General features: G+C 42.1%; 1 protein-coding gene across 1 annotated transcript; it reads right to left on the reverse strand.

Moving 5' to 3' along the window:
• Positions 1 to 195: 195 nt before the first annotated feature.
• KATNAL2 (katanin catalytic subunit A1 like 2) lies at positions 196 to 23,151 on the reverse strand. The gene is made up of 16 exons (XM_026039393.1): positions 23,090 to 23,151; positions 16,208 to 16,278; positions 15,429 to 15,595; positions 14,415 to 14,457; positions 13,868 to 13,991; positions 12,781 to 12,879; positions 12,254 to 12,352; positions 11,305 to 11,382; positions 9,898 to 9,996; positions 9,301 to 9,364; positions 8,450 to 8,568; positions 6,104 to 6,195; positions 4,159 to 4,269; positions 1,627 to 1,786; positions 1,016 to 1,118; positions 196 to 721 (listed from the first exon to the last, which is right to left on the reverse strand). The coding sequence occupies exons 1-16, from the start codon at positions 23,138 to 23,140 to the stop codon at positions 582 to 584; spliced, it is 1,620 nt and encodes a 539-aa protein (XP_025895178.1). The 5' UTR covers positions 23,141 to 23,151; the 3' UTR covers positions 196 to 581.
• Between the last annotated feature and the right edge of the window lie 821 nt (positions 23,152 to 23,972).

Below are 23,972 nucleotides of genomic sequence, written 5' to 3' on the forward strand. Positions count from 1 at the left end.
CCCGAGTTGTAACCTGCCGTTCTGAATAAACTCACGCTCATGGTCCCCCCAGCCGGGCTGGACGGGGGTTGTTCTCTGCGTGCGAGACCTCTCCTTTGGGAATATAAAGAAGAACAATTGGGGGAGTCACAGGCAGCAGCACATTGAGGCTTTGGTGCCTCAGTGGGTCTCRGAGTGGAAGAATGGGACTAAATATCCAGCTTCATAACTAGTTTCCTACTCCAGTCTTTCTTCCCCAAGCCTGAAAACAGCTGTAACAAATAAAGACTGGAAAAGTCAGTTTATAAATCTTTATCATAACAGTAATGCTGGATTGTTCATTATATAGCAGCATTATTCTGCCATTGGGTTACTTCTACAAAGAATATTTTAGAAGGGTGAGTGAGAAGGCCCTGTAAAAAGTAACAACTAAATTACCCCATTACAACTCCAAGAGCAGATTTCCTCCGTGCACTTCCCATGGGGTTCTCCTTCCTTAAAACAGCAGCACTTCCCTCTCCCTCACCACTCCGTCCTCCGGAGGTGCCGCTTGGGATGGCCAAAGTCTGGAAAGTTCTTGGTGTTTGGGCAGTTTGTTCTTTTCAAACGGACTCGAACTCTCTCTGCCAGGCCGTGTACTTCTGGCTCAGGTTCTTGGCCGAGGGCTTGGTGTGGGCGATCACGTCCAGGAAATCCGCTGTTGTGATCGTGTCCAAGCGGATCGTGGGTAAGGTGCTGTTCTCTGAAGAGAGGGCGACTCGTTAAATAGTGTAATTACTACTGAAAATACCTAATGCAAGAGATAATACACAGAAACAACTGACCTAGTAGAGGAAGACAAAAAATTTTGCTTGCGCAGATAGTGACAGTAAAAAAAGAAAAATGCTCATTTTTAAGATTTTTTTTTTTTTTCTTAAATATCCCATTTAAAACTTTTCCAAGCAGATAACAGAGCTCCACCTGCTGGGGCTACCACTACAATTCCAAGGGTTCCCAGCGTGGCTCAGCATTTCCCACATGGGGTTCTCTGCGGTACCTGCTTGATGATTTTCCAGAGCACTGAATATTTTCCTCACTGGCCTCATGGCCGCTTCCTTGCAGACCAGTCTGATGTCGGAGCCCGAGTAGCCCTCGGTTTCCTGTGGCAGGGGCAGAGCACACAGCACAGCTCAGCCTTGCAAGTCACATGGGAATCAAATTCCCAAGTGTATATATTTTTAGATGGATTTCTATAAATACATTTGCAAATTTCACTCCCTTCTAAAATACCCATATGCATTAAAGTATACACACACGCATACATATTTATGCGTATCTACATATAAAGTATGCACGAAGCACTACGTTGCTTTTCTTGATCCGAATGCGCAAGGTATGTTGCAATAACTAGCAAAATATTGGGCATTTTCTTTCTTRGGGGCAATTTTTCATAATAAAACTCACCCAAATCCACTTCCTAAGTTGCCTGATAATAAAACAAACACATTTCTTTTCTAACCTTTACAAAACAGCATCGGAGCAGAACTGTCTCCGGGACCACGAACCAGGGCGAGCAGCCCGCGCGGGTGAGCCCCTTTGGAGGAATGGAATGCAGGCGGATCCCGGGATGGGGCCTGGGGCCGGACTCGGCGCGGGGGCCGCGCTCACCTGGCCCAGCAGCGCGTAGTCCAGCTCTGCGCGCAGCTCCGCGCGGCCGGCGCTCAGCGGCGGCAGCCAGTGCCGGATCATGGCCTGTCGCGCCTCCCCGCTCGGCAGGCCCACCAGGATGCGCTTCTCCAGGCGCCGCAGCATGGCCGGGTCCAGCTCCCTGCGGGACAACGCGCAGGAGACACCTCAGCCTCCCAGCCCCGGTGGCTCCCCGGCTGGTCGGGAAAGGAAGGATTCGCTGTCCCGCCTATCCGCGCTCGCCGTGTTGGCAGCACTAAAGACACAAGTTACCATCATCTTGAAATGCAAGCAATGAAATAAAGCCACAAAGGGGAGCATCCAGTCAAAGGGATCACGTGAAAGATGGACAGGCTGGAGAAACGGGAACCAGGATCTCGGGCAATACCGGCACTGATAAAGTAAGTTTTGCCTTCAAAATCTTTCATATTCATCTCCAAACCATGCATTTTAATCTGTTTTTCTCCCAAGTGCTCTGCTGTTGTTTGTATCTAATGGTAACAAAACTGAATCCAAAATTATTTGCAAAAAAATGCAAGCAGGGAAACTGAGGGCTAAGCAGCGTTGTTGGCTGGGAGCTGTTCTGTCCATCAGTCTGCCCTTACGCAGAAATTACCTCCATTTACTGAGAGAGGTCACAGGGCCCTGCTTGTTGGCTAAGGAGGAAAACAGTTATCTAAGGGTGTTCAGGTTGTTTGCCACAATCGTTTTGTTACTGATCAAATGCAAGCTTAAATGGCAATAATATCCAGAATAAAACAAGCAAAGAAGCAACATCAGTGGTTGCAGTGCAGCAAAAAGAGCTTTTTTAGGCTTCTCTTCATCCACCTGAAAGCAGCTTGGCCCTCTTCTGGGTTGTGTTTTGTGGGGTTTGGGTTTTTTTGGATCATCAATAAATATCCAATTAAACCAATCTCTTAAAATCTATCTTAACACCAATGTCTGAAAGAACACAGGGGCTGACCTGAAGCCACAGCCTTCAGGGCACTCAGGCACTAGGTATTTCATAAATTTAGCTGCATAAATGTGTAATTATTTCTGATTTTTTAAAATGTATGCATATAAAATACGGTACAAGATGGTGTGGTCTACTACATAGACAAATATACAGCAAACATGGACTGGAGATCATCAGGTGGCAGTTCAAGCCCCGCTGACACCTCCAGAGGCAACGTGGATATTCCCGGGTTCCCCCTGGCTGTGAATCACGGGAGCTGAGCGGGAGCCTCGCGGATTTCGGTGGCTTTCCAAGCACGTACTCAGGCACGTTTCTAGAGCATCATTTTCTGTGCTGGGCACGTTCTGCCCAACCATCTGGTGGTGACGCTCGCAGGATTTGCTGAGGAGAGGGCGAAATCCAAGCAGCCCCATGAAAAACATTGGAAAATTCCCGAAAGTGGAAGCTGTCCAGTGGGAGCGGGTTTCTGGCAATAGCTCGGCTCCACCCCCATCCCAACACGATCTCTGGCTTTCCATAGGAGCAGTTCCCCTGAAATGGAAGTCTTGTCATTTTGCATCTACATTAGAAGAGCGACGTCTTCTTTCTTTGGCATTTCAAGCAGGCAATTTTGCAGAAAGCAGCACTTTAGAATAGCAAAACACTCCGAAATCCAGCGTGCGAGACATTCCAAAGGGTGTTCGGCAATTCCAGACAGGACTTTCCATGAACCAGCTGCTCTCGGAGCTCTCCTTTGTGCCCATTTTTCCTTTCAAAGCAGCGTGCCCAGGAAAACCTGGATGCTCCAGGGACAAGTGACCCCTGCAGCCCCACGCTGCGGCTCAGCTACAGGGGCAGGGAGCTGGGCACTGCTCCTCTCCTTCCAACACACCAGTGACCTCCTAACAACRTAACCATTTACTAGGGTATTGCTGATGAACCAGAGAAGAACGGGCTATTAAGGTGTTAATTCTCCTCCAAAGTTAACTCTTCACACTCCCAGTTGCTCCTTGTTTCTCACCATTTTCACATACAGATTGTAACACAAAATAGGGTAGATTTTGCACTGCAGTTGGATCCAGCCAGGTGTCTTTTAGCACCAAAACATGAAGTATTTCAGCTCCCATTATCAACCACTTGCATTCTAAATTACATTAAACAAACTGGAAAAAAAAAATGTCCCCATCTTTAAAAGTCACGTTTGATACTGATAAAAATCCCTCCTTCCTATTTATGGAGTATCCTAAGTCCTAGATGTTTTAAGCACCTTATAGCTCCAAGCTGAAACCCTTCTTAGCTTAAACRTAGTAAATAACTTGGCTATGAAAGTATTCCATTCTAAATATTAGCAGCTAGTAGCACGAGCATATGTTGAATTTACTGTGGATTACTGTCATGTGGCACAAATGGCAAGAATCACAGAGTTTAAAAGTAAAAGCCCCAAATTAATCTTTAAATGCTTTAACCAAATATCAAGGCTTTTTGTTTTTTTTCCCTGCAAAATTCTAAATAAAATCTTTATCTGTGCTTAGAAGCTCAAGCAAATGTATTCAAAATGTACTCTGTGGATCTCTTACCACGGCAGATTGGAAGCTGCTAAAACAAATACAAGATCATCAGATCGGGCCAAGCCATCCATCTGCACCAGTAATTCTGTTTTCATCCGCCGACTTCCTTCGTGTTCACCCCTACCAAGATGCAGAGAAACGTTATTTGTTCAGGGCATTAAAATAATCATCTTTATTTATACRGTGTCATTCACAGCAACTGAGCCCTCGTCGCAGTTTTGTCCCAGTTCAGGGCATGATTAAGCCCCATTAGCTGACAGGCAAGCATTAGGAATCAAGCTTTGTAATGATTACTTAAATGGACTCTTTGCGGGGCATTAAAGTGAGGAGAGTTCACTATTACTGAACCCAAAGAAAATATATGCTTAGGGTGGTTTTGCTTCATATTAATCTTTATGCAGAGTTGATGTTTACTGGAAAACACTGATTGATGTAGGAGACTTTTTGGAACGTGACAGTTGGCATTAAGCAATTAAGACATCTACCTATCCAGGGCAGTTATTTGCACTTTTCTGAGGGAATTTCAAGTGGTGACATGGAGAGACATGTACTGCTGGCATTCAATATATCACAAAATGCTTTATCAGAAGCAAACAGAAAAATAAGCGGTATTTCAACAAAGYGGGAAATAGGGCAGAGTTCTTGAAACAGCACGAAAAGGATCATTCCGCAAGGGAAAAAAACAGAACTTAAGGACTTTGTAAATTACTAAGCAATTACTAAAGAATAGTAAATCACTAAGAATTTTGGCCCTGATCCAGAAAATCAATTTTGCAGGAAACTTGTTTGAATTTCAGGTCTCTGATGCGGGATTCTTGGTACCCTGCGGAACTGAATCCAGAAAAAGACACCATGGCCTCAGATGGCAAAAACTAGAGTTCAGGTTTAAGGTATTTTCTACAAAGGCAGCTAYGGATGCCTCCTCCATCAATGCTTAATAATGACACAATATACTACCCTACAGTCTGAGCTACAAACCATGCTGAAAATAGATCATCTAGTGAGGTTAATGAGAGCTTTAGAAAGACATATAAAGGCAAAATTTAGCCCCTAATTCATGGCTATTAAATTTCAAGTATTACATGTTGCACATTTACTATATGGCCTATTCTATTTATATATCTCTGAGTCTTTAATTTACAACAGATAAACTTCACTGTTAGGAGCACCCAAGGGATATACCAACTTCTATATGCTTTTCCTGCTGCTTCCCCACGCTCAGTCTTTCCAATCTCTTTTCTAAACCATCAACCATCTACACCATGGATGGCAATAATAATAATAATATTCTCCCACTCCTGCAAGTTCTGACAGCACCAGCAACATTTGTCCTGTTAAATGAAAATGGGATTTCACTGCACATCTTACCCTGGGATGCCCCGCTCTGCCCAAAGCATCGCAAAGTTCTCCCTCACCTCTAACGAGCCATCTCCATTTTCCCCACTGCCTTTACTTTCTGTYCCAATATACAACTTTAAAATACCCCAGTGTAGGTTATATAGCTTGCCAGGCCCACTATTTCCATGGTATAACCTGTTAACCTTCATATAACCTGGTTCATGTGATTTCTCCTCTACTGATCCCATCCGCTGTGAATGAAGGACCAACCACGTCTCCCTTTATAAGTCCCTGCGGTGCAGGCAGTGCTGCTATGAAACGGTACTGTCAGAGCCAGCAGGCTGACAATGCTGCATTACTCTGCTCCTAAAGCTGACAACAAAAGAAAAATTGCTTAAAAGTCATGAAAATTATCATAATTGCTCACAAGAATCATACTGCTGATAAAAAGGACTAGTCTTTGGGGGCCCTGGCACGTTCTAACAGTTTGGCTCAGATTTGATTCTAGCAGGTATGCTCTGTGATTTACCAACAYGTGAGCAAACCCACTCCTGAAAAAACTCAGTGTAAGGGGGAACAATTCCCTGATTCCCTAGGAATGGATCTCATCAGTTACCCAGCCCCGGCGCCTCTTTGACTCATRACTGACTCCAGCTCATCCAAGAAAATCGTGGAGGGAGCGTGGTAGCGGGCRAGCTCGAACAGCACCTGCCAGGGAGCAAAAGCAAGAGAAAAGATCAGCAAGAAAGCTGACATACACACAGGGGAAAAAAAGGCATTAAGGGCCAGTGACACAAAAGATAAATAACAACACCCACATTGCAGAACTTCTAGGACAAAAAGGGATATACGCTGGGAAAAGGCTCAGGGTTGGCCGAGGGTCCCTGAATCCTCTCAGATTCAGAAAGGTTTATAAAGGAGAGATAAAGAAGCCAGGCCCATAATCCTGTCTCTATATGTAAATCTTTCTGTCTAAATCCTATCAGAGTACCCTGAGAATAATGGGATAGAAGAAAATGATCCATCAGAGGATTCTGGGAACTTCTAAATTGTTATCGGAGATTAAACCCCTTTCTTCTGTTATTGTTGCTCCATTTGTAGCTTTTTTAAATAAGGATTTGAGGAAAAAAAATCACTGAAACATAATGAAAGAAGAAAATGGACTGATTCTCTTGATAAGAATTAAGAAGGGKTTTTTTTTTGGCTGGTGAAAACAAATGTAAAACAAAACAAATGTAAACTGTTGAAATAATCAGGGTTAGATTAAAAATGGAATACTAAGCTGACACAAAATCTGGGTCTTTCAAAAAGAAAAAAGTTTTATCTATTTTTGCTGTAAACACAAAAGGAGTTTTATTAATAAGAATACACAGCTAATTGTTCCTCAGTGTGGTGCCCTTTGACTTTCTAGACAAATATCACTGAAAGCATCTATTAACCAAGCACTTTTAATCTGACACTTAAAGAGTTTCAAAGGTCTGTATGTTTTCTCTCTGCTTTGTATATGGAGCCCAGGGTTTACACTGTTTGCCTTGAGTCCCAAGGAATCCATGACTGSTGCTTGTAATTAGCACTGCTGGAGGCAGCACAAGTTGTAATTAAGTAGCTGCCTGATATAATAAACTTGCCACGCGAGTAGCTTTTCCAAGGTGGCAGCTGAAACAACAAGTGGGTGCCATGATAGCAATTTTGTTTGTACACYTCCTATCACTAACAGACATTGACAGTTTGCGGCTTATAATTTTAATCACAAATTTAAAATATAAATTTACTCTCATGCAGCTAAGAATTGAGAAAAAAAGCATGAGGAATTCTTCTAAATGAGCACAAAACCAATGTATGCTTCACACAGCTGCAGAAGACCCTACGCTCCAGACTCATGTAATTTCATCATACGACTCTYCATGGAATATTTCTTAGAGCTGCCCATAGTCACAATCCTATTTCATTTCTGGATTCTGCCAAAAATACAACTCAGGAGGAAATAGCACAGGTTCAACATCAACGCAAACGCTGCAACATGTTCACAAAACCCTCAGGTCTGCGCTGTGCCACAAAGCAGCTCACTSCATCCCTTCTGACAGCAGGGAAACTGCTAGGAAGTTCCTGAGACAGATGCCAGGAAGATCAATGCATCTTCTGCTAGAAGAAAAATGTGCATTTTACAGGACAAGAGACACACTAAGAAAAATTACGTTGCAAGCACTGCCTGAATTTGGAAGGACATTTAAAATACCAACAATGCTGGTGCTGCCATTTGCCAAGTGCAATCCATCATGATTGCTCTGTATCTCTGTATCCCTCTGAAGTRCATCCTAACCGATGAGTGTAAAGGAAGACTAAAAGACCTGGACTTCTGCCTGTGAGACAGCTGAATTACATGCACTGCTTGCCAGTCTATAGGCCTATATATGCATTTACCTACTTCTCAGATGATTACCCACCTTAAAAGAGCATTATTGGCTCTGTTGACTGTAAGATCTTTATGACGAGGGAATTCTTTAGCAATTCCACATCCTGCAGATTATGAATAGCTGTGAATTTGGAAACTTACACAACAGATGCATTTTCACAGGGAGCCTAAGAGCCAAACCTTGCAGAAAGGACATGAAGCATTTCAGAGGGGTCACTAAACAAGTGCCATTTTATTTAGGCATTCTGCTTGCCGGTCCCTTACCAGTGGGTCAAAAATCTTTGCTGGCTTTGGGGTATCTGCTTCAACCTGTGTTACAGAACTGAAATTCTAATGCAAGAATCCAGCATGATACTTCTGCAAAACRATGTGACTCCAGTTTTAAAAGATGGATACAAAACAGAATCACRTGCTTTGTCTGAGAGGGAAAAAATGAGTATTGGAGAAACACCCGTTTAAAAATTCTATGTTTATTTCATCTGAAAACTCTAGTTCTTTCAGTGAGAATTTTAAATGATATTGTTAAAGTATGTTAAAGATCATTCTTACCCGGACAAGTTTTTCTGAATCGCCTCTCCACTTGCTGACAATCGTGGATGCTGATATGTTGAAAAAGGTTGTATTGCATTCCGTGGCCACAGCCTTAGCAAGCAAGGTTTTTCCGGTACCTACAAACAACAACGTTGAAGAAATTCCCTCTCCAGAGAAATACAGTGCAAATGTCTCAAGAGGAGAATAAATTGGTAAAGTCTTTCCAGGATGGTCAGAGTCCTTCTGTGGAAAGTCCATCCAAGCATTCACAGGAGCAAACGGAGCTGACTGCAGTAGCAGCCTTTGCAGCCTGCCTCAGCTTGGCCCCTCAGCCACCTCAGTGCTGTGGCAGAGCTTTATTCCTTGCATCCACGTGGAGCAGAGGGAGCCAGGAAGCCCTGCTGACATGGAAAACCAACTAGCACAAAGGACAGAGGCTCCTTCCCATTTCCAAGACAATCCCTAAAGGCTGAGGGAAGGCAAGGACATTTTCCTTAAGAAGGCAAGTTTGAGTCAGATATAGTCACATTCTAAAAGATCAAGTCAGGCCAAGATTAACGTGGTTCAAGTGGAACAACAACAGAAATATGAATTAAATCCTCCCTCCGCTGAGTGGCCAGTATAAGGAACATGTTTTGGAAAATTCAGGTGTAGGAATAGTCCTTATCTTGTGTGAAAGGCAAATGGACAGATTTAAGCAATGAGAGACAAACATAATTATCCAAATTGTCTCCTTTTACTTCAAAATACAGAATACGTTATTAGTGATACTTAAATACATTTGATTAGCACCAAGAATTTATTTGTAAAGCAAAGCATAAATATCCACTAGGGATAAACTAATGGATATGGTACAAGGCTCTCCATACCTGGTGGCCCATACAGCAATAATCCTTTCCAAGGAGAGAGAATGCCTGTGAAGAGTTGTGGGTACTGTGGAAGCAAAGAGGTAATTCAGGGATTATATGCATCATCTGTAACGAACTACAAGGAATTCCAACCCCCTACCCACTGCTCCTAATGCATTCACAAAACCTGAGAAAACCAAAGAGGTAAAAAAGTTTATAAAAACAATATAATATGATCTGAATACTGAGAAAAATACTATATTTAACTGATGAAATCTTTTTTTTTCCTCAAATGCAACTGGCTAATCTCTTCTGTAAGTAATTTCCCTCTGAAATGGTATAGGACAGATCCACCGTCTTTTATATTGCCAAAGTGCTAAGAATAGTACCCAAAGTTGCCCTTTTAATATGAAATGCTATTTTCCTATGGAAGAATCTGTGTGACATGGTCAAATAAAACCCTGTTATTCAAAGAGGAACTGCCCCCAAAATCACAGGAACAGTGAGAATGCAAGAATGCATTTACAAAGAAACTTTGTAAGAAACTTTACTTTGCATTTACAAAGAAAATGCTAGGCAGCCCAACAGTGATTTTCCCAAATCTATTCAAAACCTTACCCGTATGGGATAAACAACAGCTTCCTTGACTAGTCTTTTGGCTGCATCCAGGCCAATAATATCATCCCACTTCACGTTTAGATTATGGAGATAAATATCCTGTAACATATTGCATCCAGTTAGCAAAAACTGTATTTTCATGCCCCAGGATAACCACTGCTGGCAAAGCAAAAGAGTCCACCTGGGTTGCAAAGCAACAGTGCTGTTAAGTGATGCAAGTTTTAATTTTCCTAAAGTCAAACATATATGCAGCCCAGATCGGCTACGTCCAACAGTGACCAGCTAATAAATGAACTGCTACAGTGATATTAAGACCTACCAGGTTTAGTATTTGGCCTCTGATAGTGACAAGTGCTGGATGATGAAAGGAAAAGCATAAGTAGTGGCAGAGATAGATTGGTATTTCTACACATCCAGCTTCTGGAAATGTGCAACTTTGGCAGCTAGAAGCAGCCTTTGTGCCCAACCACTGTTTGTTGTTCACTCCTCAGGGAATCTCTCTGACCTCTTTTTGGACACACACATATTGTAGCAATGAGTTCCACAGTTGAATCACGTACCATGTGAAAAAGTACTTTGGTTTGAACTTACAGCTCAACAGCTTGCCTGATGGCTGCATCTACGACTTAAGTTATAAATAACAGTGAAAAATTGCTCTGTGTTTACTTCACTCTATGCAAAAATCACATATACTGCAGGGAAAGGTGCAAGAAGCTSTGTAGCAGGAGAAATATTTCCCCTTATGCCTCTCTCTGCTTTCCAAAGATAGTTGGTAATTAGTCTGTGCTCTGAAGCACTGACTCTATTCCATTTAATTCATTGAACTTTCCAAATCTTCTGTGGATCTTTCCATGTGTCTTAGTAGTATTTCATGGCCTGGTGTTCCAGAGACTAARCGTTCTGCAAAAAATATCATATCCTCAATACAAATACTTGGGATAAATTCTTCTCTTCAATAAAAATGGCAGTTCCTAGAGACTGAAGAAAATTTATGTGCTTGTATCCAAGGGGAAAATCTGATTTAATACAATTAGAAAAATTATTTATCTAGAGTAGATTACACTTTCCCTCCCTGTTAACAACAAATTAAGATGAATCAGATTTATGATACTAAGGGCTTCTGTAAGTGCTTCCAAATTAAATTAGATTAAATGATGAAATAAATACCACATGCTATTTATTTTTATCGATTTAAAGTGATAGTGTGATAATTAGCACAGCAACTAGGAACATACTAACACAGATTTAAAAATCATTCCRTAACAGAAGCTAAAGCAACTCTATTGTTTTTTTTTTTTTCTTCTGTAAAATAGCAGTAAGAAAAACACTGTTTTACATATTCATCATAAATATAAAACAGAGAAGCACTGAAGTGAATGGAAGGCTGAAACAGAGGTCCAACCTTACTTTGCTTACAACTGTTGCAAGTTCTCTCATCTCGCCACTCATGCCAATAAATGCACTAAGGGGTTTTAATAATCGCTCCTAAAAGACAAAAATAAGTACTTGTTAAAGTTCAATTATTTTAAAGAGAAGACAAATTGTGAAATAATTTCAAAAAATTGATATATCATAATACTAACTTTTCAAGCTGCAAAGCTATGGATATAAGAATAACAAGTATATACACAACGTATTTTGAAATAAGTCATATTTGCATTAACCTCCTCTTTCCCAAGGGAGGTTTAAAAACTTTTATCTTATCAGTTTGCTACACTGAAGAAATGACAGATTCTGAGCCTGAATTAACATTACAATGAGTAGCTCTCTTCCTTGGCAAGTAGTCCTAAATTTTAATAATGTGGATTAAAGCTGAAAAATGTAAATATGGGTCATCAAATTGCCACATGCTCCRTTTTGAAATTTTCTTCAAATGCAATAGTGGCCAGAGAGACAGACTCAGCCTGGCACCGAGTAAGCTGGAAGCACTGGCCTCGAAGTTGTGGCTTGTATCAGCAATAATCCACTTAAAACGTCTATCCCAATTCCCAAAACCTCTGAAATGTGTATCCCAATCCTCCACACTGTGGTCCTGACTCTGAGGTGAACGCTGACAGACTGAAATAGGTGGAACCAAAATTTCACCTACATAAAGTTCTGTGACTTTCTTCAMATGGAGTAGTTTGTGACTTGTAGAGGTATAACTTTTATTTGTTGCCTACTGCTATATTGAAAGAGTAAACAGCTGTCAATATATCAGAGCAGGATCAAGAACAACTAGAAAAGGAAACAAGCTGCCAGGAACCAAGCCCTCTTTAGAACTTGGGGACCCAGACAATGCTTGTCATTTTAYCTTGTTCTTGGCTCTGTAATTGATATCGTGCTAATTGGATAAAATATGAATAGAAACACTTACTGATGGATCTGGATCACAGTTAAGGCTGCTCAAGGCTATCTCGTTTGATGATACTTTGATGGCATCTTGGATCATCCCACGGAAGTCAATTACTTGGCCCTTTGGAGAAAAGCTGTGATATCAGGATGGTAGCTCTACCTCTAAAAATGCACTAGGCCAAATTTTGCTTATGGTTTCTGGGCATTGTTCCCTTCCTGTCTGTATASTTCTAAACATGGCAAAAACTGAATCAGTGGCAGCAATGGCATAAGAATGCACAGCTCACCTGCAAAACTGCAGCACTTAACAACTTAACTGCAAAATCTCTTACGACCTCATTCAAGAATCTGAGATCAATCTTCAACTTTAATTATAAACACTGAACCTTAAGGACACGAATACTGCCCACATCAGATAACATTGACCTTTCTGCTAATTATACAGTGACATTTTATATAAAAACACACAAAAAGTTCACATATATTTGTGATTTCCCCCCCTCCACACACACATTCCTCTTTTAAAACACGTATTAGGTTTCTACAAACCCTTTTTGGGTGAGTGCCCTCCCCTGCTCCAGCTTTGTTGACTGATGAGATGCTTAAGCCAAAGTCAGATTGCTCCGGAGGAACTGCACTCTCGTTATTCTAAAGAGAAATCAATTTTAAAATAAATGTGTTATTGAGTAGATGAGCTGCAGATATCATCCCATTATATGTGTCACCCCATCTCTTTATATATGCCCAGATGAACTGTTTCATACACAGAAACTGCAACAGGAATCTCCTGTCAAACACTGTTGTGGGGTTTGCTGGACTTCAGTCTCCCTGTCTGCTCACAGCATAGCTCTAAAGCCCAACATTCAGATATTTCATTTGCAGATCTCCCCCTCTGAGTTGTAGAAATCTGCATCTTGCTCCGCAGTGAGAAGAAACTGCACCAACATACAGCGGAAAGGACTGCCAAGCACAAGGCACAGTGCATCTGCTTAGACAGATATAAGGAGACACTTAAGGACTGTAAGTTACTCTGACTTTCATTTCAAAGCAGTTACTGCTGTAGTGTTCAAGAGCTATATTAAAAACAAACAAACATGAGAACCAGTCCCACAAAGAAAATGAGCAAAGACCTTAAAAAAAAGGAGGCTCTCACTCACCCAGTTCCTCAAAAGCTGTAATAAAATACCTTATTGCCCACCAACCTACTGTTCCTGCTCCCTACAATTTAAGGTAGTGCAAGAAAGCAGTTTTCTCAGCATTTTTTATAAAAAGACTCACAAAGTTGTAAATTACTGAACCAAATTACTCCTCCAAGCTCAAACACTTTATCCCTGTAAAGATGCTTCAACTAACATCAGACTTACTACTTGCTTTGTTTTTCCTGCTTTCTGGCACTAAAGGATCAATCCTTAAACTCACCAAGTTAAAGACTCCTGTTGATTTCAGCACATGACAGATAATAGGAATTCTTGAATGGAGTCTTGCATCTGTTACACTTAAATTATGCAAACAGTAAAACCCGTTTAATTTCACAATCACAAACTGTGCATCTTATATCCTCTCACTGGCTATCAGACTCACAATAAAACCCTACTAATTGCAACTGTAACATTGTCAAGATAAAACACATCCAGACCTGTTTGGGGCTCTCCTTGGTGGACGATTTCAATTCCATTGTCTTCCCAGGTGAGGTTTTTGACAACGGTYGCTGCACTGTCTGGTGATTGATCCTTGGAAGAATCTGGGAAGAACTTGCCGCCCTACAACACAAAAAATCATGTCCTGAAAGGCTTTTACAACTTCTTGTTTTACTCAAAATACTGACAGATTAAAAAGCACAAGTTTCRGATAAATTGTTTTGGGGGCAACTTTGTTTTGCTTAAAGGATTGATTTCAACCACAGTGAAGTGCAAAGACCATTGCTTTTTCAAACATTCCATCCTACCTTATTCCACAGTACAGAAACTTTAGCAAACTGTCTATATACCTCCACTTAGTTCTTTAAAAAGTTCTTTACTTTCTTCTAAAAGATACAGGAAAACACTCTATGTGATCAGCATGATTCCAGGCTGATTTAACCAAGTTCAGGATTCCCACAGTATCACACCTGTATTTTCCCTACATTGCATGTTGCTCTTGGAGAAAAATTTTCTTCCCAGAAAATGCCCCATGCTTTCTCTTACCTTCTTGGCTTTCTTCCAGCTCTCAGTTGCTGTTTATTTTCTGCTGTGGCAAAATTAACATTGAGAATATTAACATAATTAATATTAGTATTAACGTAACAATCTTGACATAGTTAAGAACACAAAAAAGGACAACGTGACTTTTTTTTTCTTTTAAAAATGTCTTTGAGCGCCTATTAATGCCTTCAGAAACATGCATAGACAGCATCAACACGATTATAAGCAATTCAAACCTGCAAAAATGCTTTGAAAACAGAACCAATATTGGAGAGATCTGTTTTCAAAGTTCAACCTTAGTAAATCTTCTGATCCATTTAATCTTTGGTTTCCCTCTTCATATTTGAAAACAAATGTCATTTTCACAGTACAATGGGCCCTACCACAAATCAGATGAAGCACAACAGACTAATTCCATATACCTTACAGAATAATTATTTAATGCTAATAACTTTTCCCTTATCAAATTAGGATATAAAAAGCAGCCTCAATGTTAGTACATCTATCATGTTCAACAGAGCAGGGCAGCAAAATGGTTACACTGCAATCACTGTTATCAAACTTAATTTTTCTTGTTATTGTTGCTTGCAGAAACTTCGGTCACAGTAAACTTTTCCACAAGGGTGTATTTTAAACTAAATATTTAATCAGAAATAGAATTTAATCAGAAATAGAACTGACTTATTCTGATTCTTATTCCATTAGAGGGGAAAAAAATAAGCCTTCATACTTTGCAATCACATAGAATTTTTCCAATACTAAAGTACATTTAAAAACAGGAAAATACCATCTTGTTTGTTTAGAAGAAAAACAAAGAAAGGCTGAAATTCCCATGTCTCTTATTCCTATGTCCTAAGTGCTAAAAATGCACCTCTGTAACATAAGAGATTTCAAACACTAAACAGAGACATGCATGGGAAGCACAGCAAGTATTTCAGGTAAATACATACTTTAAGCTTTGAGAGAAAATAATAATAATACTAATAAAAGTTTTTTTCTTGAAACACAGGCACATACCAGTGTCTAGGACCTTTTTGGTAATCTTAGGATATTTTTGGAATTTTACAAAGTAATAGCTTTCATATTCCATCAAAATTGTCTCAAGATCAACGTTGTCACAAACTTCAAAGCCACGTAAACCTAATTTTGTCTCTTGTTCCAAAGCATTTGCAGCATCAATATACCTGGTCAGTTAAAAAAAAAAAAAAAAAAAAANACACAGGCACATACCAGTGTCTAGGACCTTTTTGGTAATCTTAGGATATTTTTGGAATTTTACAAAGTAATAGCTTTCATATTCCATCAAAATTGATTGTCTCTCAACGTTGTCACAAACTTCAAAGCAAGCCACGCCTACCTAATTTTGTCGTTTGTTCCAAAGCATTTGCAGCATCAATATACCTGGTCAGTTAAAAAAAAAAAAAAAAAGGAAAAAGAAAAGAAACAACAACCCAAGAGTCAGTATCTTACTCTGATTTTTGAGAGAAAAAGCAGCGTCATCCAAAAGTACATACTGCTTCATGGATGTCCATATCTATTCACTACAAATGCCATAAACTGTATTTAAAAGTCCTTTGCTGAGCGCTTAAATATATTTTTAAACTGATAGAGCATATTTTGTTCCAGAAACTGAAACGAATTAAAGTAAATGGTCAAAGTATTTAACAGTAGTTTWCCTTTTTAATCTCCCTCACATAGAACCAATAGGCCAGGTTGTACATCCACCCAGCAGAGGGCAAAATTACATATTACAGAGAAGCAAATATTTGTAGGACACTATTATTTAAAAGACGTACCCTTCCTCTGTTAAATAATGTAAAATCAGAACGAGGAGGTTTTTGCGACGGGCTTCTGTGCGCATCTCTTCCTGTGGATTAAGACAGAAGTCTTAGATTAAATGTAATATTCTCTTTATTGCTGTAAACAGCGTCTAAATATAGCCTGTGGAAACAAACAAGTTAAGACAGCAGCATCTCAGAACTGTAAAACAACACACTGTTAATAAGCAGAAGTGTTTTTCCATGTGGTTTTTCTTATGCATTATCAGGGGCTTGGATGGGAAGAAAGCTTTTTCCAAAGGAAATAAAATTACCTTGAGGTTGGAAAAATAAGTTATTTCCCTTACTGCGACTGTTTCTCCAAAAGGTCTGGGATCTGCATGACTACAGTGCAGAGCCCAGCTCAGCACTGTGGGCATCTCCCATTTCACGTGTCTCAATATATCAGTGCAAGCCAAATACAGAACACTTGAAGAAATCCTAGCTTTGGATAATGCCAGACCTGCCTAATTTTGCACAAGCACAGTGTAAGCAAGGCCCATAACGCAGAAATTCCACCACAGCACCAGTTTCATTGATTCTTCATAGAGATCTGGGTGACCAAAGGTGTTAGCGCTTGGTYCAGTGATAAGAGCACAGCAAAGCTACATTTAGACAAATAAATTATTGCCAGTGCTGGTATCCATAAGGACTTCCTCTGGAAATGCAGCTTCGTTGCAGCAAATTGCAGAGAGGGAAGTTCTGGGTGGTGGCACGTGCTGTAAAACCAGCTTCCCCTGTCAGTCTGCAGGTGTCTGCTACTTTCCCTGCTCACTGCAGATGATACCACAGAGCAAACTCCTGACATTCACACCTCTGAGGCAGCACCAGCAACCTACCTTTTATTTGGAAACTAATGCTTGCCCATGTCTGCTAATCTGCAAAAAGTACTGGCCAGAACATGGAAAACAGTCTCCTAGTGTGGCTTTTTTTTTCTTTTTTCCCCCTAGCTGTTTGTTCAGATGTGGGGCCATCTAGTGACACAGTTAGGAAAGGGCTGGGCTTTGCTTTTAACTTCATAGCCGTAAAGTTAAAACTTTATTTCTGTTTTGCTTGTTAAAAAAGACTTACAATTTTCCTTTAGATTTTCTGGAGAACAGAAGTAAATCATCTGAGAAAAGGATGAGAAAAAACTATTCCTCACCTCTCATCTTTGCTGCTTTTTATCTTGATAAACGTTATGTCACCCTATGCTGAGGAAGCTGCAATATCATTTGCAAAGATGATTTCTAAAAATTATTTTACAGATTACGAGTGCTTGAAGAATTAAAAATACTTATTAAATATATATATATATTTATCAACTAGATGAGTTCCAGAGAGGTGCTGCAAGAAGAACCCAGCACCCTGGGATGAAAGGAGCTCTCCCTCCTGTTGTTCCAATATTTGCAAACTGGTATTTGGAAAAATGAATGTGAATTGCCATCCTCCTGCTATTTCTCCTGAGCAATTTTAGTCACCTAGAACAGAGTTTGAGGAGTGAGAGCAAAGCTGGAGTCACTGCTTGCCGAGGAAGCCACTTGCACATTTAAATCCAACTGCTTGTGCTGATTTATTCCTGGGAAACCTCTCTGCTGCCTCTGCCTGCATACCAAAGGGCAAGCTCACAGCTGCCTCTAAATATTCAAAAAACAGCACAAAGCCACAGCGGTTGCTGCACAGAACAGACACATGAAGATTTCATGTTTGAGTATTTACAGGAGYGCTGACGAGGGAGAAGCACCTCCGTGTGATAAACTGGTAGGTGTTTGAAGACTCCTTGAAAAGAATCTACATTTTGGTGCCTCTCTTGCCATTAACCCCACTAGGTTCCTTCTGCTACCCCTAGGGRCATTTGAAATCCTCATCTAGGCAGGCATACAGTGAGAAGCAGCAGCTCAAATACTCTTTTAGGCATAGACTTGCATTGAGCAGTGTAGGATAATACTGTCTGTGCAATCCCCTTCAACCTTTACACATTAATGGTCTTGTTGTGTTGATTGAGTAGAGGCAAAATTGAACCTTTACCTCACAAAAAGGCAACCAAGTGAGCAGCATTTTAAAATAAGGGAGTAATTCAGGCTAAGTAGTCCATTCTATCTTTATTTTGTATTAATAAGGATGCAAATTTTGATGGTTAATTTGGAGAAGCAGACATCTGTCCAAAGAAAATTAACTGAGCCATCAAAACAGTTAATCAACTGACAACAGCTTGCTGAGATGAGATCTGAAAACCAGGATGGAGATATCAGTCTCTGGTCTGATCAGAGAGATCTTAGAGAGAAATCAAAGAGAACTTAAAGAACTTTCCCAATGTAACTGCTATCAAGTCAGAGCTCTGATTCACTGGAGCAGGGACCATGGCTTTCCCGCCCAAGCCCAAAGCTGCTCTCCCTGTTTTTCCCAGCTTTCCTCGACCACATTCCCATGTGTTCTGCAAGTGTCAGTGCTGCCAGCAACCTCAGCTGCCCACTTAAGCAGCTCGCTGCCCGCGCTGCTCTGTGTTCCCAAGCTCCATTCCCTAGGGACTCTCCTCACTCCAAAAACTCCCACCAAACAGCCCTTCTGCCAAAGCAGAGACAGGTACTGAACTACATGGGACTTCAGCCGTATTTAGAGAGGAAAGGGTGAGTCTTACATTGCACAAAAAAACCAAAAGCACTTACCAACACAAAGTTACTTAAAATTTAGTTTAGCCTTATAGTGATTTACTCTCCCTGTTTAATTAGTACTTAGAATTGCATGTTGTTTATAGCCACTGGTATTTCCATAGATGTTTGAGTGTTTAAAGTTTAATAAGCTCCCATTCTTAAAACAAAAAAAAAAAGTATGTAATTAAATTTTCAATTACTATAGAGGACTTTTGGGTCCATGCAATTAATAAAAGCTTAAAGCACTTAAGCGTGATCTTGTTTTAAAAGCTAAATACTTGAGCGCTTAACTAATTAACTACAACACTTACAGTGCATTTTATTTATTTCTAGCTTAACAAAACAGAGTGCTATGTACTACTTTTTTGCAGCCATTTAAATTCTATTAGTCATGCATCTTTAACTGCACTTGTTCACTTCGTTATTTCTGTACCTTTTACTAAAAYAGATTTACATTATAAATCAACCTAGTCTCGTGGGCAATCCCTTCAAATTAATGGTGCTCCTAAAAGACTAATTTAACCCCACAATGTTTCATTATTATTTGACCCTGTATTTCTGCATCGATATGTATGATTGCATAAAGGAAGAACAGAGTTAAAACTGTATCTAAAAAGTTTACAAATGACAACTTTATCATTGGAAATTGGTGCGTCCTCACTTTCAATTGGGGCAGCAAGTAGGACAGGAGTCCAACAGGATCCGTGATGAAGAGTTTGGACAAGAGGCAAGCAGGCAGTTCCAGAACCACATAAAAGTCTGTATCAAAATGCACATGCCTAAAGGGATAGCAGCTGCACGGGCACCCATACTTTTATAAACCATACTTTTTTGTAGTTCCTGACTTTGAAGCCTCGAGCTCACAGCCTAAAATAGCTGTTTGTATGTTGTGACATATAAACTTGTCATTTAATGGTGTAAAAACAAACAAAAATAAAAGAAGTGCAGCCAACAGCCACATTCCACATTTCTTGTCACTACAGCATAGTGTCACTAGCACAAACGTCTCGTTCTAGCTACAGGACTAACATAGCTGACCAAACTTATCTAAGAACGGTGACGGGCCACTGCAGGCAACACGGTGCTCGGATGGAAATTTACCTTTCCTAGTCGTGCAGGATTTCTCTCCCCATAGAGGGTAAAATGATTTTGCTGTCAGAGAAGGAGAACAGGACACAGGAAGAAGAGCAGACAGCAGAACTCACTTTAACTATTGCCCTTTCTCTTTCCTTCAGTGTCCCAGGACAACTGGCAAGCGTGGTGTTCCTGGAGAGCAGGCTGCCACACTGGCACTGAGCATCAGGCCGTCGAGAGTAGCTGGGGACCATCCCCTCACCCCTTTTTATCCCTTCCATCACCTCGGATCACCCCCTTCTCTTCCTCCCCACCATAGCCCTTTGCTGCTTCCAGATGCAGCTTTGCTAGTCTTTTTAGAAGACTGAGGTTCAATTTTTGCTTGGCTTCCTGACAATGTTTTCTGAGAAACACAAGCAGGGAGGAGAAATGGTAATTTTTAAAACGTGTATTACTTGGCTATGATTGAATAGAATTTCACAGCACAAAGGCAAAGCGCTTCTTTAGTCTCTTCTCTCTTCCAGATTACACAAGTCTGCAGCAAACAATAGAGCTGGCAAAGCTTCTTAAGAGGGATAATTAATAGTTTTCACAATTAAAAACATACAGCAAGCTCAGCACAGAAGTTATAGCTGTCCTGGCGCTAACAGAGATGCATGCAAGAGGTGTGGCATTTAAAATCTAAATACTTTTTACACTTGGAGTTTGGTGCAATGAAATCAAGTCTGATATTCAAACTAAAGCAACAGTTACTACAAATACGGTGGGTTACTAAACCAATTATAAAGGTGCTGRATTTGTTCACTGATTTTATAAGTGAATAATTATTCTAACACTCACTTGTGTGAATTAGCAAAGTTCTACCGCAGCTCACACCAATACTGMTTTTAGAGAGTGATTCACATATGAAATCTTCAATATCCTCAAGAATGGGAGGCATATGTATGTGTGTATGTACCAGCAAATCAGGGCAGAGKGCTGGATGCATCCAAAGGGAAAACATCCCGGGAGCCCTTTCTCTCCCTCTGAGGTTTTCCTACCCTCGCTGGTGCATGTTGCTATCCTAASCCTCTGCCATAATTCAATCAAATGCAACTAACTGAACCAAAGYCAGATGAAAGGAGCAAGAGACAGCTCTTAAGAACCCCACAGAGCCCCCCCAAAGTGCTGCTTTCATGTGATTACACCTCAAATACCTCCTTCTACATTGCCATCCTCTCCACGTTGCAGAGCAGCATCTCGGATGCCCTATTTGTTTCCAGCTGGAAGATGAAGTCGGGAGAAGGAAAGTGTGAAGTCCCTTCTCTGAGCACAGATTATCACTGTGATGTGACACACTTGCTCTTCTCTCTCCCACCTTTCCACCTTTGTTTTCAGCTACTCAGTTTAGCCCTCATCTTGCCTCAAACATGAAAATCCTGGTAAGTCTGAGGACCTTGGTCTAATAGAAAACTTACGTATGCGAGTGTTTTCTCTGTCAGGTCAAAATCTGAATTCAGCTCAGGTAATTAAAAGCTTTCTATGATCAATAAATGTTCATATGTTTCACTCATCACTAAATAGCTGGAATCAGAASAGAATTATTCTACTGGGATGTAAGTGCTCGTTATTTCAGGGTGGTTTTTGGTGTTGTTGCTGCTGGATTTTGTTTTTAAACACTTTTCCCCAAATTGTTGAAAAAACAATAATCTCCATTCTATGGAGAGGAAGAAAAAAAAAAAAAGAAAAATTGCAACAGAGATAAGACCAAGACTGGGAATCAGAAATTCCAGCAAYCCTTTTGCTACAAAAGCAACATGGAGCAGCTTAACTTGCTTACAGGATTACTAGAATTCAAAAAACAGAAATTAAATACCTAGGATATTAAATACCTAGAAAATACGAGACCTCAGAACAAGAATTAAGAATAATGATCCCGTTGGCTTTGTTCAGTTGTTCCTGTGCTGCTTTGTTCAGTTGTTCCTGTGCTGGTTAAGCCTTTGCTTAACCCAAAACAGGCTCCAAATTCCTGGACATCTTCAGAATTTGAACTCCCTCTGCTTAGTGTGCAAGCTGGAAAATTTAACCTACACATCTATTCTCTCGAACCCTGCAGAGAGATCAGTTTATGAAACAAACCMGGCAAAAATGAGCAACATCACTTACAGGAAAAGAATTCCCAGATTCCAGGTCTTACTTCCAGATGGGTTTCTGCATTTAATAGTCAAAAACAGCCCAAGGAGCAGAGCCACTCAAACTCTCATTAGTTACCTGAGGGTCACAAAACCCTATTCCCTTTTCTCCTCTCTTCCCAGCCCTAGGAGCCCTGTTTCTCATTCACACATTAAAGCCAGGTCAAGTGCCTGCTCTGGAGCACCATTCCCAGCGGTCGGGATCCGAAATCCTCCGGAGGGCTCAAGGAGGCCCTCACGGAGCCTCCCCTGCCAGGGTGTCCCTAGGAGCTGCTCACSGAGAATGCAGACATTGCCTGCTGCCCAGAAACACCTCCCGGCAGGAACCTACACCAATACCCCGTGCAAGGAAGGGCACCCTACTCGGGCACAGCAGGGACACAGATCTGTCTGAGCACGTAAAACACTGGAAAAAAAAAAATAGAGAACCTTTGCTGGGAACAGTGCTTTTCTTTCCGCACGGGATAGCTGGAGTTTGACCTGCTAACCCGTACCTTACCACRGCTGAAACCGTCCAGCAGGTGGAGATAACTTAACAGCCCAATAAGCGCAGCCAAGGACTAAAGCTTCTGGGTTCCTACGCAAAGGGGCTCCCTGGAGCCCCGACCGACGCCCGGATGCGGGCACGGCAGTGCAAAATAGCCATTATTGAAGCAAAAGGCGCCTCGGGGAGACGGGAACGGGTATTTCTGCCTCCCCGCCTAACGCGCTGCCGAGTGTGACCACTCCATGGGGCCGGACAGGGAAGGGTAGAGGGGCTGCGGGCGGGACGAGACAGGCACTGCACAGGAGGAGRGAAAAGGGGCCAGGAGAGGCCCCTTAAGAAGCGAGATCCAAGGGCACCTCCCTCCCCTCCCCTCCGCAACCCCCGCCGCCATGACACCGTCACCCCCCCCCCCCGCGCCTGCGCACTGAGCGCCGCGCACGCGCACAGCGGGCCCCGGCGGTCTCCATGGCAACGGGGAAGCGCAGCCGCCGGCTCTCACCGCCTCCCGCGCCTGGCGGGTGCTTCTCAGCGCCTGGCAGGAGAACTCCATGGGGGCGGCCGGGAGGCCCCGCCGCGGGCAGGCGCAGCCCGCGGAGGCGGCAGCGGTGGGAGGCGGAACGAGCTCAGAGCGGGGCCCAGGCCTGGCTCCCCGCGGCGGCGGCGGGGAGGCGGCGGCCGCSAGGCGGGGTGCCGGGCGCACCCGCGGCCAATCGAAACGCGGGAATGTGATTGCCCGAAGATAGAACCAATGGCCACGGGATGGGGGGGCGGCTTTTAAGGTCGAGGCCAATCAGAGGGGCTGTTGGCTGTGACAGCCAATCGGCGCTTGAGTTACCTCAGCGGTGCTGCTGAGGCGCTTGGCGGGCAGGGAGGTGGGTGACGGACCCGACCCAACTGTTCGCTCCTCTGCTCTACTGGGGTTGGGGCCTTTGCCCAAATACTCCCCGTGTCACCGGGGAGCCACCTGCTCCTCGCACCGAGACCAGCAGCGGGCCTGAAAAGTGGAGGTGGGTCTGGCACCGGGAGAAAACAATGGCTGGGTTCTGAATATGTCCCGTGAATAAGGTGTTTAAATAACAGGATCACAGAATGGTTAAGGGTGAAAGGGTCCTCTGGAGATCATCCCATCTAACCCCCTGCTGAAGCAGAGACACCCAGAGCACATGGCACAGGGTGGCATCCAGTTGGGTTTTGGAGATCTCTAGAGAAGGAGACTCCCCAGCCTCCCTGGGCAGCCTGTGCCAGGGCTCTGTTACCTCACAGCAAAGTAGTTCTTCCTCACATGCAGATGGAACTACCTGGGTTTCAACTTGGACCCACTGCCCCTTGTCCTGTCACAAGCCAGCACCAAGAAGAGTTTGGTCCTTTCCTCCCTACATTCA

Source organism: Nothoprocta perdicaria, unplaced genomic scaffold (assembly GCF_003342845.1).
Source record: "Nothoprocta perdicaria isolate Ctin4 unplaced genomic scaffold, notPer1 scaffold_10, whole genome shotgun sequence".
NCBI lineage: Eukaryota > Metazoa > Chordata > Aves > Tinamiformes > Tinamidae > Nothoprocta > Nothoprocta perdicaria.